Raw genomic sequence first — 16,020 nt, forward strand, 5'->3', positions numbered from 1 at the left:
AACAAAAGTGCAGAGCTTTCACCTTTTAAATGCTGATCATTGTGGAACAAAAGCAGATGAATGGCCTAAATGTGAACTTGAGAGAGAACAATTCACAGGCCTGTCAGTTATGAATACGAATGTTTAAATTTCCTGAAGTGTTTAGAGAAATCATGTGCCTGTAAGAGCATGTCTGTGCTGATGTTTCTTCAGAAAATTCTCAGATTTTCTGCACACAGTCTGTCAGTGCTGACTTACTGCCAAACGTAGCATCATGGCTTCTTTCAGGGTGAACTATAGCTCATGTTTGCCCCCAGCTGCTGTCACCGGAGGAAAAATCAGTATGTTATTTCCATTGTCTAACAGCAGTTCACAGAGAAATTTTCTGGTTTAACTACTGTTGCAACCTGGTCTCATGGCAAAAACGTACCCGGGGGCACGTCTTATGTATTGGAACACACTGAGAGTGTCAGTGCACTCTAAGGGTATGTTCACACGACAACGATTGTACTAAAAACAGAAACGTTTTTCTTTTGTGTACAGACAACAATGTTGTCAAAATGATCCCCATTTACATGGATCCACGAAAACGAGTAAAAAACGCTGTATTAATCATGCCAGGTTTTCACTAATTCACGTTTTTTTATAGATTACATGGAGATGATAATAGTACCATTTTCAAAAGCTTGCACATTGAAACCCATTTTCCAAAGTTCGCCTTTCCAGGCCCCCGAAACGCAGTTGTTGTGTAAATGAATGGCCAAATGACACAATAAGTTTTTTGTTTTTGGTTGAAAATGGTGTCATGTAAAAAAAAAGAAGAAATTAATTTTTGCTGCATTATTTGATTTGATTTGATTTGATTTGATTTAATTATTATTATTATTATTATTATTATTATTATTATTATTATTATTATTATTATTATTATTATTAAATAAGTTGTAGTAAACTGATAACTTATAACATTTCTGCAGTGGATTTCTATGCTGGATAAAGAGAGATTGGCTGCATCCAAAATTGTATATAGTAAGCGAAAAACAGTATGTGAACAGAGATGTATGTCCGAATTCACAGTATTCATAAAACAGTAGCAGAAAGTCCCCGGATGACCATTCTGGCGAGATGCTGAACTATTTCTGGCAAGTGCACAAAAGTAGTACGTCCGGATTACATTCATACTATATAAAACATACTTTTTTACAATTACGAAGTAATTAGGCTATTTATTCAAAATAAGTGCTTACTCAGAGTATGCAATTTCAGAAACAGACTAAATGTTGAAATGATGTTTTATTTTATGTGTTGTTAGTCAAATGAAGGACCTGTTAGTGTTCAATGCTGTTATGTTTGACATTTTAGAGAGTTTACCATTATACCATTTACCATTCCTTAAATTTACATGCTAAATAAGTTCAATTTAACATGTCATCACCTTGGAATTATACGGTTCTATATGCCATTTTTGTCAAAATTGAGTTAATCACATATTCTTATTCTATGACAACTTATTTACATTATGTGATGTTTTTTTTTTAAGTTGTGTACATTTTGTGACTGATATATGAAAGAGACTTGTTCCCCATATCACTATAAACCCCAAAACACTTTGAAGCTCAATATCTCAAAACTGCTCAGAATGTAGATAGAACCTTATAATTCCAAGGTGGCAATGTGCTATTGAAACTATTATTTGGTTCCAGGTCCAACACTCTTATACAATTATATTCAAATTAGCTGGAATATCAAACAAATTGGTTTTGTTTATATACAAATTAAGTTCCTCTAGTGTAGCTCGTTAGTTAAACATAATTTAATACGTTGTCAGAACTCAAAAAAATTGCTGTTGCATTATCTTTTTATTATTTATTTTGTTTTGCACCAAAACATGTTCCTGGTGATCTGACATGAGCTGCATTGATTTCGGTATGAATTCAAGAACTCCACCCACGAGAAGCAAGTGATAAATGATTTAAAAATTGTTTAATTTGTGGCGCAGTTCATTTTTAGTGAATTTATCCCACATACGGACACTGATCTCCCACTTGGGAAAGTTGTTTGTCTTGGCTGAATGTTCAGCTGGATGTGTTATTGACCTCTCCTACTTTCCCACACTTCCAGACCACTGGCCGTTCTCATTCAGCCAAGCCCACAGAGCCAGAGCTGCCAGGAGGTGCCCGCTGCCTGGTGCCAAGCAACTTATCTTAGAGTTAAGCTGTTATGTCATCACATCTAGCACCTGCTGGCCTGTGCCGATAAGGACGTGAGAGCGCTGCTGCCGCCACTGTCCTGTCCACAACAATGAGCACAGGTGCGGAGCAGCTGCTGTACAGTGAGTCTGCTGCATGTGCCAGCTGCACTAAAGAAACAAACAGGGAAACGTCCGTTTCATGTGGACCAATGCTCAGCTAGACTGTACCAAAATTTGATTTGATCTGATGAACTTGATGAGGCCTCATGAGTTTCCACACATTGCAAAAATGGTGCAATAAATAATCATTTGACTGTAGTTTACCTCTTTGAAAAAAGCAATAAGCCACACAAGGATGTTTTAGCCATGAGAAGCAGAAACCCCATTGCCCATGATATAGTCACTGAAACACCTGTTAGGCTTTTATAAAAATGGATTTAGCAGCAATGTGACCCTTACCAAAAAGTAGAATACTTCAAGTTGATTTTATTAAGTATACTTAAGTAAAGTTCAAGTATATTTTAAGTATACTTTATGTAGTAAGTATACAAATATCAGTGTACTAGTAGTATACTTGTAAGTGTACTATTTCAATACTCCTTGGGACTAAATTGGCCCACTTTCTAGTATATAAAATTATACTTTTAAGTATTACAGTAGTAACCTATGAGTACACAACTAGTTTACACCTATGTTTTTAGTTTGTACTGCAACTATACTAAAAGTGAACTTATAGGTATACTGATAGTTTACTAATTAAATACTTGTAGTAGCATTTTTAGTACACTTTGAAGTATAGTCTCAGTAAACTACTGGTTTAGTAGTTTTATACTGCAAGTATACTCGTAAGTTTTCTTTAAGTGAATTTACATCATACTTTAAGTATACTACTGTCCCTATTTAGGTATTAAATTGTATATATTTTGTTATATGAATATCTGAACATGCAAAACATCAAAAGAACAGGGTATCTGCTTGTAAACAAAAACATTTTATTCTAGCTTCATGCATTCTTTTTTATAAACAGTTGAATGTGGGTAAGTTTTATAAATAATGTTTTTTTGGAAATTCTGTACAGAAGATGTGTACTAGCGCCCCTTACCATATAACCATGAAAACACGGATTCTCAGAGCACAAGTATAGCTCAAATATATTTAGACTTTTTCTAAGTATAAGTCAAGTATACTTAAATGTCATTTTAAGTATATTTCTGAGAAGTACATAAAGCCCATTTCTGAGAAGTACATAAAAAGTAGACAAAGTATACTTGACTATTTTTTTGTTTAAAAGAAGTATACTAATAGCACACTTAAATAAAAACCAGCTTAAACCAGCTCAAACCAGCAGCCATGCTTCAAAACATACCTAACCAGCATAGACAGCAACGCAACTGAAATGTTCCCAGGTCCAGAAACGTAGTAAATACATTGGTAAAACAGTCCATGTGACATCAACGGCTCAACAAGCTACGAGAATACTTTTTTTGTGTAAAGAAAACAAAAATAACATACATTTCTCAACCACTCTTCTCCCCAGAGTTACGTCTTCCGCCATTTTAGAGAGTATCACAATGCATACGCACGCTTTCCTCTAAGCGTAAACAACACTTATTGCGCAGATTACGTTCATGCACGCTTTCCCCCCGAACGTAAACAATGCTGATTACGTCGATTACGCTCTTTGGTACTCTCCAAAATGGCTGAAAACGTAACTCGGGGGAGAAGAATGGTTGAGTAAATTGTTGTTTTTGTTTTCTTTGCCCTCAAAAAGTATTCTCGTAGCTTCGCAAAACTGAAGTTGAGCCACTGATGTCACATGGACTGTTTTACCGATGTATTTACTACGTTTCTGGACTTTGGAACATTTCAGTTGCGTTGCTGTCTATGCAGGGTCAGATAACTCTCACATTTCATCAAAAATATCTTAATTTGTGTTCCGAAGATGAACGAAGGTCTTACGGGGTTGGAACGACATGAGGGTGAGTAATTAATGACATAATTTTCATTTTGGGGTGAACTAACCCTTTAAGCTGGTCATGAGCAGGAGCTAGTTGCTTAGGACCAGCTTAAATCAGCTCAAACCAGCAGCCATGCTTCAAAACATACCTAACCAGCATATGCTGTTTTTTTTCAACAGGGAATCAGCTTTCTGTTGATCAGTTTGGCGAAATCCCATGACAAACTTTAACACAATTCTGGGGAATTTTTTCGCCCTCACATGAAAACTCCCGATCATACAAATTTCTATTTAAATGACTGAATCGCCCACAGTATTTCAGAGCAACGGTAAATGTGACCACAACTTTAGTGTAGGGCGGATACAGTCACTAAGCATTGTGTTATCTTGGCAAATTAATATTTAATGTGGTCTCAAGGTGTTTTTAACATGGTTCATCCTAGTCTGAACTACCCATTTTGTCGTAACAGAAAGCTGCTTGGTTTGATGACTTCTGTGTGAACTGTGCTTCATACATTGCTACACTAATGACAATTTGCAATGGAGCTTTTTTGCCTGCTGTATTTCACTAATGTGACCGCACCCTATCTAGCTGATGTTTCAGCAATGACTTTACCAGACTGCATGCTCACTAAATTTTCTTTCAAATGACACATTGGAGCATTGCCAGGAAAGTACTGGGATGCTTGATCTTCTATTCACAATGCATAATGTTGTGTTTAATGTTGATTACATTATAAAGTCTCACTGAAAACCCTCCTTCATCTCACCTGCTTACAGAGGACATGGCCCTGTGTATTTCTGAACTTCTCTGACCACTATCAAGACTAGCTCACTAGCTTACTGTGCATATGTTGTCACATGACCTCAAGACCAAGCTGAAAATGCACAACAAATTTTTGCAGTTTTTATTTTTAAGAAGCTAATACTTTTATTCATCAAGCATGCAGTAAATTGATCAAATGCAACAATTTTCTTGAACTTTCTATTTATCAAAGAATCCTGAAAAAAATTTTTTACGACTGTTTCCACAAAAACATTAAGCAGCACAACTGTGTTAAGCATTGATAATAATAAGAAATATTTATTAAGCAGCAAATCAGAATGATTTCTAAAGGATCATGTGACACTGAAGACTGGAGTAATGATGCTTTGCATTGCAGGAATAAATTACATTTTAAAATGTATTAAAAATAGAAAACAGTTACTTTAAATTGTAATAATATTTCACAATATTACTGTTTTTACTGTATTTCTGATCAAATAAATGCAGCATTGGTGAGCATAAGAGACTTCTTTCAAGCAACATTGTTTCTGATTCCAAATATTTAAAGTGATTTGGTTATTTTGCATTTTTATTTATTTTTTTGTGGTTTAACATTTGGCAGTCCAATCAAATAATAAATCAACGGTACTGCAGAGATGATGGCTTCTGCTTTAGTAACATTAGAAATGGACGGTTACTGTGGCAGGATCCAGACACAGATTTGGACACAATGTGCTGAGGAGGTGACCAGGTGTCTAATTTTCTCCAGAGCAACTGCTGACGGTCTCAAGCCCCTGAATTAATTAGCAATGTACTCTTAGTGTCTTAAAGTAAATCTTCTGTCCACACCGAGAGTGAAAATACTGCAGAAACAAGCATAAGGCTTCTGATGCTACGAGACACACAATGAAATAATGCCATGAAACATCTTAAAATCTGTCAACTTTAATCTCTTGAAGACATTAGTTGTATTAAATACATGTCATATTGCTTTTCCAGTTTTTCTAATGAATTAAGAATTAAGTTTATTCTCATGTGACAGAAAAGGCTTATAGCAAGGCGATAAGAGTCTGAAACAATATTTACATGAAATACAAAAATATAAATTCACAAAATGGTATTACAGATAAATTTACAATAACCAACTCTATAAAATTAAAAATATATTTCTATAAAAAGCCATTTAAATAATCTTATAGCTTCCTGTCAAAAGTGTATGTCTTATGCATTTGTATCTGAGTTTGTTTGTATGAAGCCTTCGTGAACGTCGTCGATCAGCATGTGAAACCAGGACCACGTCTTCTCCATCTTCACAGTGGTTCAGGTTTGTCAGGGGCGGTCTGGCTGTCGTCCCCCAGCGGAGCTACAATGTGGTGGGCCCCAGTCATCCCGTCTCTTACTCACATGCCTGGAGGAAAAAACACAGGCAAGCAGAGAACATACTTAGTACATTTTTGGGTCGTTGGGTGTCAAGGTTATTCTCGGGGTGTATGCGGGTCCTCTTTTTATAGACACCCCCACAATAAACACTGCAGCCCAATTAGCACATCTTTCATTAGCTGCCTTAACAGAGGAGCATTTAGTAGCTTGTGACACACCATTGGGAAACATTTAAGGGTGTCGGAATTAATGTACGTATTCAAGACACATTAGCCAAATAACTGGCCATAAAATTCTAAGGGTCAGAGAGAGGGAGGAAAGTTGTTATAAAAATGAGCTACGACTGTTTTGAAGCAAAAACAACTGTACAATATGCAAAATATGACTGCTCTCTCTGTGTCAGGTAATATCAGTGATGATCCCCCTCTGGCTACAGTTACAGTGCTGCTTTGAGTCATTGAAAGTTACACAAATGCATTCTTCTCTCTCTCTGAGGCAAGTTACAACACTCTAGACTGTAGGAGTGCCAAAGCAAATCAACTTAACTGTGTTAATGCATCAGTGTGGAAGAGTGTAGGAGTGTGTGCGTGCGTGTGTGTGTGTGTGCATGACTGACACTATGATTAGCATGACCTCAATCTTTCAATAAGAGATTGAAAACCCCTGTTGATACTAGAGTCTTGTTTCTTCCCACGATCTGTTAGTCTGATGGTTGATAAAAGGAGTGGGACGTTGTATGAAAAAAAAATCATAATGAGTCGCTTAAGCTGAATTTATTTGATTTGATCTACTTGATCAAAAAACAGTAAAAACAGTAATATTGTTAAGTATTAGTATAATTTAAAATGCACTTTCTTTTTTGAATATATTTTAATAACTAGGCTACCATTCAAAAGTTATGAATCGAAAATGATGTTTTTTTAAGTCTCTTATCATCGCCTGCATTTATTTGATCAAAAATACAAAAACAGTAACATTGTGTACAATTTTAACAATCATTTTAATTTGAATATATTTTCAAATAGAATTTATTCCTGTGATCAAAGCTGAATTTTCAGCATCATTACTCCGGTCTTCAGTGTCACGTGATTCTTCAGAAATCAGTCTAATGTGCTGATATGCTGTTCAAGAAACATTTCTTATTATTATCAATATTGAATTAAATAACATTATTTTATTTCCCTTTTATTTAATATATTAAAGGAACTTCATTTCATTTGATTATGTGGTCTTCAAAAAAGAACAATAGACCTAAATTAAAAGTTTGTTCATAATAATCATACTCTTAATTTATGAAGCTGTTTTTGCACTGATTATATTATGCAACACATAATGTATTATATTATGTTTAGTGCTGTCAAACGATTAATCGCGATTAATCACATCCAAAATAAACGTATTTGTTTACATAATGAATGTGTGTACTTTGCATATTTATTACACAAACATGCATGTATATATTTAAAATATGTTTTGTTTATATATAAAATATTAATGTTTATATATAAATTATATATGAATATAAATACGTAAATATTTTAAATATATTCATGTATGTGTATTTATATATACATAATAAATATACAAAGTACACACATATATTATGTAAACAAACACTTTTATTTTGGATGCGATTAATCGCGATTAATCGGTTGACAGCACTAATTATGTTCATATTCATACAGCATGTGAAAGTTGTCTATCATATGTGAGGGCAGAATAACTAGAGTGTGATACTTTGCAGATGAAGTGCTGACTGAGGTCTTAAAGATGTTCGTGTGCGGTGTTGTGACGTTGCTCAGCAACTGTAAACAAATACTGTAAAAAACTCTGTGTAAAAGCACCCATCAATATGTTTGTCCTCATCTCAACATGTTTGTTATGTTTCGACACTTCAATCATGTAAAATAGTCCTACCCACTCAAAATATATCTGCCACCATACACTGTAAATAGTAAAGCAGAATCTCTACAAGCTGACGCATTTCTTCCATTTATATGTCATACCATTTAGCCCTGGCTATAAACATACAAAAATAAAAACTGCAGCATGATTTTGCATGTTGCATGTTTTTTTAAACAACTCAAGATTTCACCCTAAAACAAAGTCAATTTTGTCTTTAAATTAAATTTTGTCATCACTCAGCACTTACTTGCTAATGCTTTGTCAAGGTCAGCAATGAAGTCCTCCAGCTCTTTAGTGTCTCCAAGTTTAGCTAAAGATGACAATATACAGCTGATCAACACAGTACAGCAAATAAACCTAAAACCGACTCATTCGCATTAAATATGCAAAAAAGAAACATATTTTAACTCACGTTTAGGAGATGTGACCAAGGGACTGTTTGATGAGGGGGAGAAGACGCTGGGAGAGTTGAGCTTCTCATCACTGAAGCTGAAGCTGTTTCTGTTCAAGGACTCTGCACCTGTTACAGGAGGAAAGAAAGAGCCCGAGGAAGTCAGAAATGAAACACCGACGCTTCCTGTATGTGTACAGCACACTGCCTTCTCTAACTCCACCACAACAGGTGGGTAACGACCCCAAACTCTGTCGCAATCTATAGTGATAGACACAGAGAGGCAATGTTGTGATGCAAATACAATAGAGCTGAACACGTAATTGTGTAGAATTAAGGCCCATTCACACCAGAGATGATAACTATAATGATTACTGTAACAGTAGTTTTAAAATTCATTTTATGTGAATAGGGAAATCCACATCAACAGAAATACTATTTCACTTGCAACATCTGTACACTTTTCCTTGCCGAGAGCAGTGAAATTCAAGGGACAACTGGAAAAACTCTAGACTAAACGTCTATAGTATTCACTTGTGTTGAGTCACCACTTAACGCCTAATGTAAAAGCAGTGGAGCAGCACTGCTCTCTACCACACAGGCTTGCCAAACATGTGCAGTGACCCATAACCGGAGGGGGTGTTGGGGGTTAATCTGTGCTAGTAGAGCGGGTTGAGTTTGTAATCAATGCATACTCCTCTAATAACAGCCTCTCTCTCACGAGCACACTTTCAAAGCGGGTTCAAACGCGACCCACCCTCGAGCAGGTTCATTTAAAGCCAAAGATCTGAGCCGGTACACCACACTCCATCTTAAAAAAACGTTGTTTACACATTCTTAGCCCTGTTCGACGTTAAAGGCAGAGCAGGCGTGCTACTACACGGAAGCTCAACTTTTCCCACCGCCTCAGTGATTAGATCCTCTCGCCTGTGGGCTTCAGCACATCAGCTGGTGAAACGTGCAAGTATCCACTCGGCTGACACTGACTGCATCATTTACATTAGTGGTTTTAAACCTTAAAAATCAGCCAAACGATCGTATAATTACGCACAATCAGAGCAGTTGATTAAATACGCTTTTGAAAAGAATTGTTCATAATTGTGCCGAATAGTGTACTTCAAATCTTAAAAGTATATATTTAAAATAATGTACTTACAGATAATAAAATACTAATTAAATTGAAGTGCACTTAAGTGCAAGAGCATTTTTGTAACCACACACTTTTTAAAAGTGCACTTTGTAATCATGTCTAATTCAAAAGTTTTACTTTAAAGTGCCCTTGTAATCATTAAGTTGTATTATTCTTGTTTCATGCATACTTATTTTGAAGTGTTGACTAAGCATGTGTAACATACTTAATGATCATTTTAACTGTACTGTGTTATTTAATATTACATTTAAAGTTCATATATTTTAAATGCACATCTGTAATTATAAATATATTCAACTAACTGCATTAAATATCAATTTAATCCATAACACAATTTCATTTAATTACAATTAGCATGCATTTGAGTGTCTGAAAATGTGTCCAGTGTAAAGTCCTGAAGCAAAAGCGCTTGAAAGTACTGATCCAGATCAATGGCACGGGTGTCAAAATGGCATAAGGCTTGATTGGATCTAAAATGCAGTTGCGCAGATCCATGAGGGCGACTACAGGGCACCAGAGGATGGTTTATAAAGCAAGCACAGAGTCTGTCACATTCCCTGTTTGTTCCAGAAGGAAAAGGGTCGGGTAAAGAGATCACTTGTTGCTTAACCATTAAACACAAGAACACTTCTAGAGCACAAGTGCAAAGGGAACCTTTCTATGCATTCATAAGCAAAACCCTTTCACATCCATTCATAGTGCAATCCTTCCTCAGATTCTAGATGCATCCCATCAGTGCTTCAACACACAAGGAGGTTTGGATATAATGGGATTCAAGCTAAGAAAAAAGTCAGTGTTTAACTTGAAATTGAAACCCTAAACGTCTGAGTTAAGGCTCTGGTTCTCTGTTATTGGCTGGAGAGTTAAACCTTCATGCTGTGCTCAGATCCAGACTGTCTCTGGGCGGTTGGCAGGGTCTGACTGAACTCTCTTCAGCTCCACAATCTCCAGTTTGTGGGAATGAACGTACTGTGAACTTGTGAACAGCTATTACAACTGACTAGTGACATGCTATCAGAAATGTTTCGAGGTCTTTCGTGAAAGCCGGCTGTTCTCTGCGCTTGTGTGTGGGCTCAGATTAGATTAGACACGATTGATTACGCACTGTAACTTCTGAGGCTGCGGGACTTTAGTCGACGCGCAGATAATAATAATGCGCTTAGGGCGCTTCTATGATTCCTCTGGGATAATAAAACACCTCAGAACCTCAGGCACACTCCTCTGGGATAATAAAACACCTCAGAACCTCAGGCACACTCCTCTGGGATAATAAAACACCTCAGAACCTCAGGCACACTCCTCTGGGATAATAAAACACCTCAGAACCTCAGGCACACTCCTCTGGGATAATAAAACACCTCAGAACCTCAGGCACACTCCTCTGGGATAATAAAACACCTCAGAACCTCAGGCACACTCCTCTGGGATAATAAAACACCTCAGAACCTCAGGCACACTCCTCTGGGATAATAAAACACCTCAGAACCTCAGGCACACTCCTCTGGGATAATAAAACACCTCAGAACCTCAGGCACACTCCTCTGGGATAATAAAACACCTCAGAACCTCAGGCACACTCCTCTGGGATAATAAAACACCTCAGAACCTCAGGCACACTCCTCTGGGATAATAAAACACCTCAGAACCTCAGGCACACTCACTCTCAGAGTCGCTGATGCCGCTGTCGCTGACGCTCGCGCTGCTCCGTCTCTTCACGGTCTTCAAGTGCTCATCATACCTGAAGTGTCGCTTCTCCACGGGGGACGAGAAATCCTCAATGACAGCGTCGAATTCACACAACACGGCGCTCAGGTCGTCAACGTCCTCAAGAAATGCTGGAAAACACACGAACAGATTGGTTGCAGGAGCAGAATAAGTGCCATATAGCGACAAACTATCGCCTCAGTGTAATAAGCATACTTGCTAGTACGTTTATCATTACAAATCTTTGACTTACATTTGCTCTGTGACTTCATCTTTGGAGACTTCGGCTTCTGTAGTCCTTGTGTGTTAAACTGCGAAATATCCGATATAAGACAGATCTCGGGCTGTGTCTTGCTCCTAAACTCGCACACTGCGCCCGGTCGGTGGGGTTGTTTTAAATGTCGCCCGGCGCTGAGAGGGAGGCGTGTTGGAAACGCATCGCCAATGAGACGCTCGCGCCTGGTTTAGCCCTCCGGGTGAGTTACATGCACTGGCGTCATGTGTTTGTAAACAGCTACTATGTGCGACATCAGTACTACTTTATTTTTATCCGTAACTCCATCATGGGCACCCTTTTGCGATGACTTCACTTGTTGCAATGTTTTACCAGCAATACAGTAATAATGTGACAGGAAAAATGGCTTACTGTGTGCAGAGGCGGACAAAGTGCTCAACTCCATTACTTGAGTGAAAGTACTGAGACTGCTGGTCAAATATTACTCCATTACAAGTAAAAGTTGTAAAGACAGATTTTTACTTAAGTCAAAGTACAGAAGTACCACTATCTTCAAAATGATAGATACTTAGCATACAGTTTGGTTTGGCGGTATGGTTCAGTTCTGGGCAAAAAACTCCCTGCCCATCCATGCAGCCTGTCATGAATGAGCAGGGAGAGCAGCAATAATAGCCCCCCTAGGGTTAACAGAACAGAACAAGGCAGATATCATTAATGTACTTAATGATACTTAAGTGTAACACTTTATTCAAGATAAAGGAGTCTGATTAGCAAGGAATATCAGAAAGCTAAGTCCTGACTATGGCGAAAGGTGGAGCTGGGGATGGAGGAGGGTAATTTGCTCCGGAGTAAGCTGAAAAGCTGCTGAATAATACTGAATAGAGCTTATATAGGAATGCCGCGATAAGTGTCGTATTCCTATAGGTAGATGTGATTAGCTGAGAATCAGCTGATGCAAGCTTGACTCACGTGATCTGCCAGAACTAACGCTAACGCTTAATTTGAGTACCAGAAGTAAATTTCCTTTTTTATGTCAGTGCACTGTTTTATTGTTATACGTAGTACTTGCAATACTTCTGAAGCAACTCAGAATACATTACACCTACAAAAAAATTAACACCCCTACCCACCTCCACAAAAGCAGGATGGTAGTGATCTCACACAGCTCTTGACAGTGTGTGCACGCATTTATGTGTAGCCATTCATCCACATTTGAACAGATTGGACAGTGAAATCCTGTAAATAGAGTGATAAGGAAGAAAAAAAAACCTTTTTTTTCCGTAAAAATTTCAGCAGCTGGATACACGTTATTAATAATCCTAAACGGAATATCCTTCATTTTAGGTAGAATTGGCCATTTAAGATAATTACAGAACTTGTTTTTAAATATTTCATTTTCAAATTGTTTTAATTTTGAAGGTGTACCGATCCGTTTACATTTGAATACATTCCCTATTACTTTGTTCTTACATTTTTTGTCCCCAATATATACTTCTCCAATCTTTAACTCAGGCAATTTAACAGATACATTTGAATACGTAAGAGTGTTTTGTATTAATTGTTTTAAAGCGAGAGGGATGGCTTTACACAAAGTATTACATTCTCTAAAGGAACATTTTATCTCAAACTTCTCCATGAATGAATTATGTTGAATAATTTGACCAGTTACATCTAAAAGATCTACTACAACATATAAAACATTTTTTTCTTACCACTCTTGTTTGAATACTGTCTTTCTCCTTATTGTAATGGTTCTGTTATTCCACAATGTAGAACCATGCGGTGTAAAATTTGGGGTGAATAGCATTTTCCAATAATACAAAATCTGTTTGTGGAATTTTGAAAGCTTATTTGGCAATTTGGAAACCTCAAAATCACATTTTAGCAAAAAAATTGAACCCTCCAACTTTCTTGAATACACACTTTGGTATATGAAACCACACTGAGTTAGGCTGTGCTAAATACGTTTGAATCCAGTTCAGTTTAAGTACTCCAACCGTTGATTCAAATTCAGTGGCTTTCAGACCTCCATTTTTATATTCTTTAATGAAGAATTTGTTATTGATTCCAGAAGATTCAGTACCTTCCGGTTCATAACATCCAGACAGATTAGAACTTTAAATGTCAGTTCATGCTTAAGAAATCTGTACAATCTTTGACTACTATGCTGAATGTGACAGGAACAACATTTCATACTGTCGGCACAGGCAATTTCATAAGGCCAGATAATACTTTTGAGGCCTAACCACTTTGGGAACCCTGGTCTTTATATTTAAATTTTAAATTGATCCTGCTGATCACAGCTGTTATAAGATATATACAATATATTTAAAATTTTTGGCACATTTTATTTTCATATTCACTTCCAAAACCCATCTGACAGTCACTGCAAACTATCTACACAATGACATTTTTCTCAAATTATACACGATGCTGAATAATCGAGACAAACTTCAGACATGATACAATCTCAATTTAAAGTGCAATACAGTCCCTGTTTTCCAAATGCTCTTGCTTACAAAAATAAATTATTAAAAAAATAAATAAATGAAATCAAGTCTTTGAGATATGCTGGTCTTATTGAAGCATGGATTTGCTTGTAAAAGACATCAAACATCACTAATATGTTGCATATCACTGAGTTTCACAAATGCATTAAGGATAGAGGTGCTCTCATTTATAACAAGGTGTGTTTTCCCTTGTTTTTAATCTAATTTTCATCATAGTAGTTCATAATGCTCTGAATGCCTTGACAGTGGCGCCCACTAGTGTTCATGATGGAGTCAGTTATAGCTTTAGTTATGCATTACACTACAGTTTAGATTGAGCTTGCATGCATTATATGCTTTCGAATTAAAAAGTTCGAATGAAGTGCAGAGTAAATATAATAATAATTGATCTGCAACCATAAACATAACAGAAAGCTAACAGTGAGGTTAGGTCTTGTGTTTCTGATACAAGATTGCCTTTAGAAGTTTCACCATAGCAACCTACGAGAAATTGTAATGATAGATCCATAAACATTACATATTACAGTGAAACAACATGCAAAGTTATTACAGACTGAAAATATTATAACAGGCTCTTCATGTCACTGAGCGTGTTTCTGGAGAGTTAATATCACTCTTAAATAATAGTAAGACATATAGGCATCTTGCTTCGTAATGTGGATTAACAAAACAAAACCCTCATAATGTCCAATTGTTCCATAGTTTATGCTTCCAAAGTCATTTGTAAACTGCACATACACCAAATGAAATCCTATAGACATATACTGTACTGTATATCTCCCAATCACTCTTTCTGCCTTAACTTCATTCAGAACGTCACCCTAATTTATTGCATGAAACTGTATGGGCCAAAGTGCATTAGCATAAACAGGGTGTGTTCTCCTCCTGTTCACCAGCGAGCTGTATGAAGCTGCTCTCACTTGGCTGTTTCAGTCTCAGTGGCTTGCGATTCTTCAGCTTGTAGGCCAGCGTGAGGAAAATGGCATCTACATGCTCTTTTTCCACAGGGTCTCTTGCAGATGTCTCAAAAAGTGGGAAGTTGTAGCTATCAGCCAGTCGCTGAGCTAAAAATGTGGACACCTCTCTCATTCCTCTCAAGTCACATTTGTTCCCAACTAGGATGCAGGGGACCATGGGAGGAACTGAGTGATGGCTGCACTCCTCAATCCACTCCGGCAGACTCTCAAATGAAGCCAGACTGGTCACGTCATACACAAAGATGATGGCATGGACGTTTCTGTAGTAATGCTCCACCATACTCTTCCTGAAGCGCTCCTGTCCCGCCGTGTCCCAGATCTGCAACTGAGAATGAGAATTCAATTTTGATCATTGTAGATATTATACTTGTATAAGACCAGGGCTAATTGTCATAAAGATCTCAGCAGTTTTGAGCACAAAGTGCTATTATACACGTGTGATAAATCAGCACATCAGTGAACTTGCATGTGACTTTAAAGGGGTCATATGATGCTGCTAAAAAGAACATTATTTTGTGTATTTGGTGTAATGAAATGTGTTTATGCGGTTTAAGGTTCAAAAAACACATTATTTTCCACATACTGTACATTATTGTTTCTCCTCTATGCCCCGCCTTTCTGAAACATGTCGATTTTTACAAAGCTCATCGTTCTGAAAAGTGTGATGTGCTCTGATTGGCCAGCTATCCAGTGCGTTGTGATTGGCCGAATACCTCAAGCGTGTGACGGAAATGTTACGTCCCTTAACATACTGTGATGATGCCCTGTCCGGCCGGAGTGACGAGACAAAAACATGAAAACCCATTATAAACTAGGCATTTGTTGCATCCAGTGGGGAGATAATTATGGATTATAATGACTTATACTGTCTTTTT

At 37.1% G+C, this 16,020-nt stretch overlaps 1 protein-coding gene and 1 pseudogene across 1 annotated transcript; both read right to left on the reverse strand.

Annotated features, from left to right (window-relative positions):
- Positions 1-5,822: 5,822 nt before the first annotated feature.
- LOC107549763 (regulator of cell cycle RGCC-like) lies at positions 5,823-11,820 on the reverse strand. The gene is made up of 5 exons (XM_016230937.1): positions 11,677-11,820; positions 11,381-11,554; positions 8,591-8,698; positions 8,426-8,488; positions 5,823-6,301 (listed from the first exon to the last, which is right to left on the reverse strand). The coding sequence occupies exons 1-5, from the start codon at positions 11,693-11,695 to the stop codon at positions 6,294-6,296; spliced, it is 372 nt and encodes a 123-aa protein (XP_016086423.1). The 5' UTR covers positions 11,696-11,820; the 3' UTR covers positions 5,823-6,293.
- A 2,182-nt stretch (positions 11,821-14,002) lies between these two features.
- The window catches only part of LOC107549761 (ras-related protein Rab-33B-like), a 4,095-nt pseudogene continuing 2,077 nt past the window's right edge, over positions 14,003-16,020 (reverse strand).

This window comes from Sinocyclocheilus grahami, unplaced genomic scaffold (genome assembly GCF_001515645.1).
Source record: "Sinocyclocheilus grahami isolate Dianchi unplaced genomic scaffold, SAMN03320097.WGS_v1.1 scaffold380.1, whole genome shotgun sequence".
NCBI lineage: Eukaryota > Metazoa > Chordata > Actinopteri > Cypriniformes > Cyprinidae > Sinocyclocheilus > Sinocyclocheilus grahami.

Excerpts from the sequence above, each read along its gene's own strand:
- LOC107549763 (XM_016230937.1), bottom strand. Across the intron at positions 8,699-11,380 it reads CGGCATCAGCGACTCTGAGA|GTGCAGAGTCCTTGAACAGA; the intron begins GTGAGTGTGCCT and ends CTCCTGTAACAG. Across the intron at positions 8,489-8,590 it reads CTTGGTCACATCTCCTAAAC|CTAAACTTGGAGACACTAAA; the intron begins GTGAGTTAAAAT and ends TGTCATCTTTAG.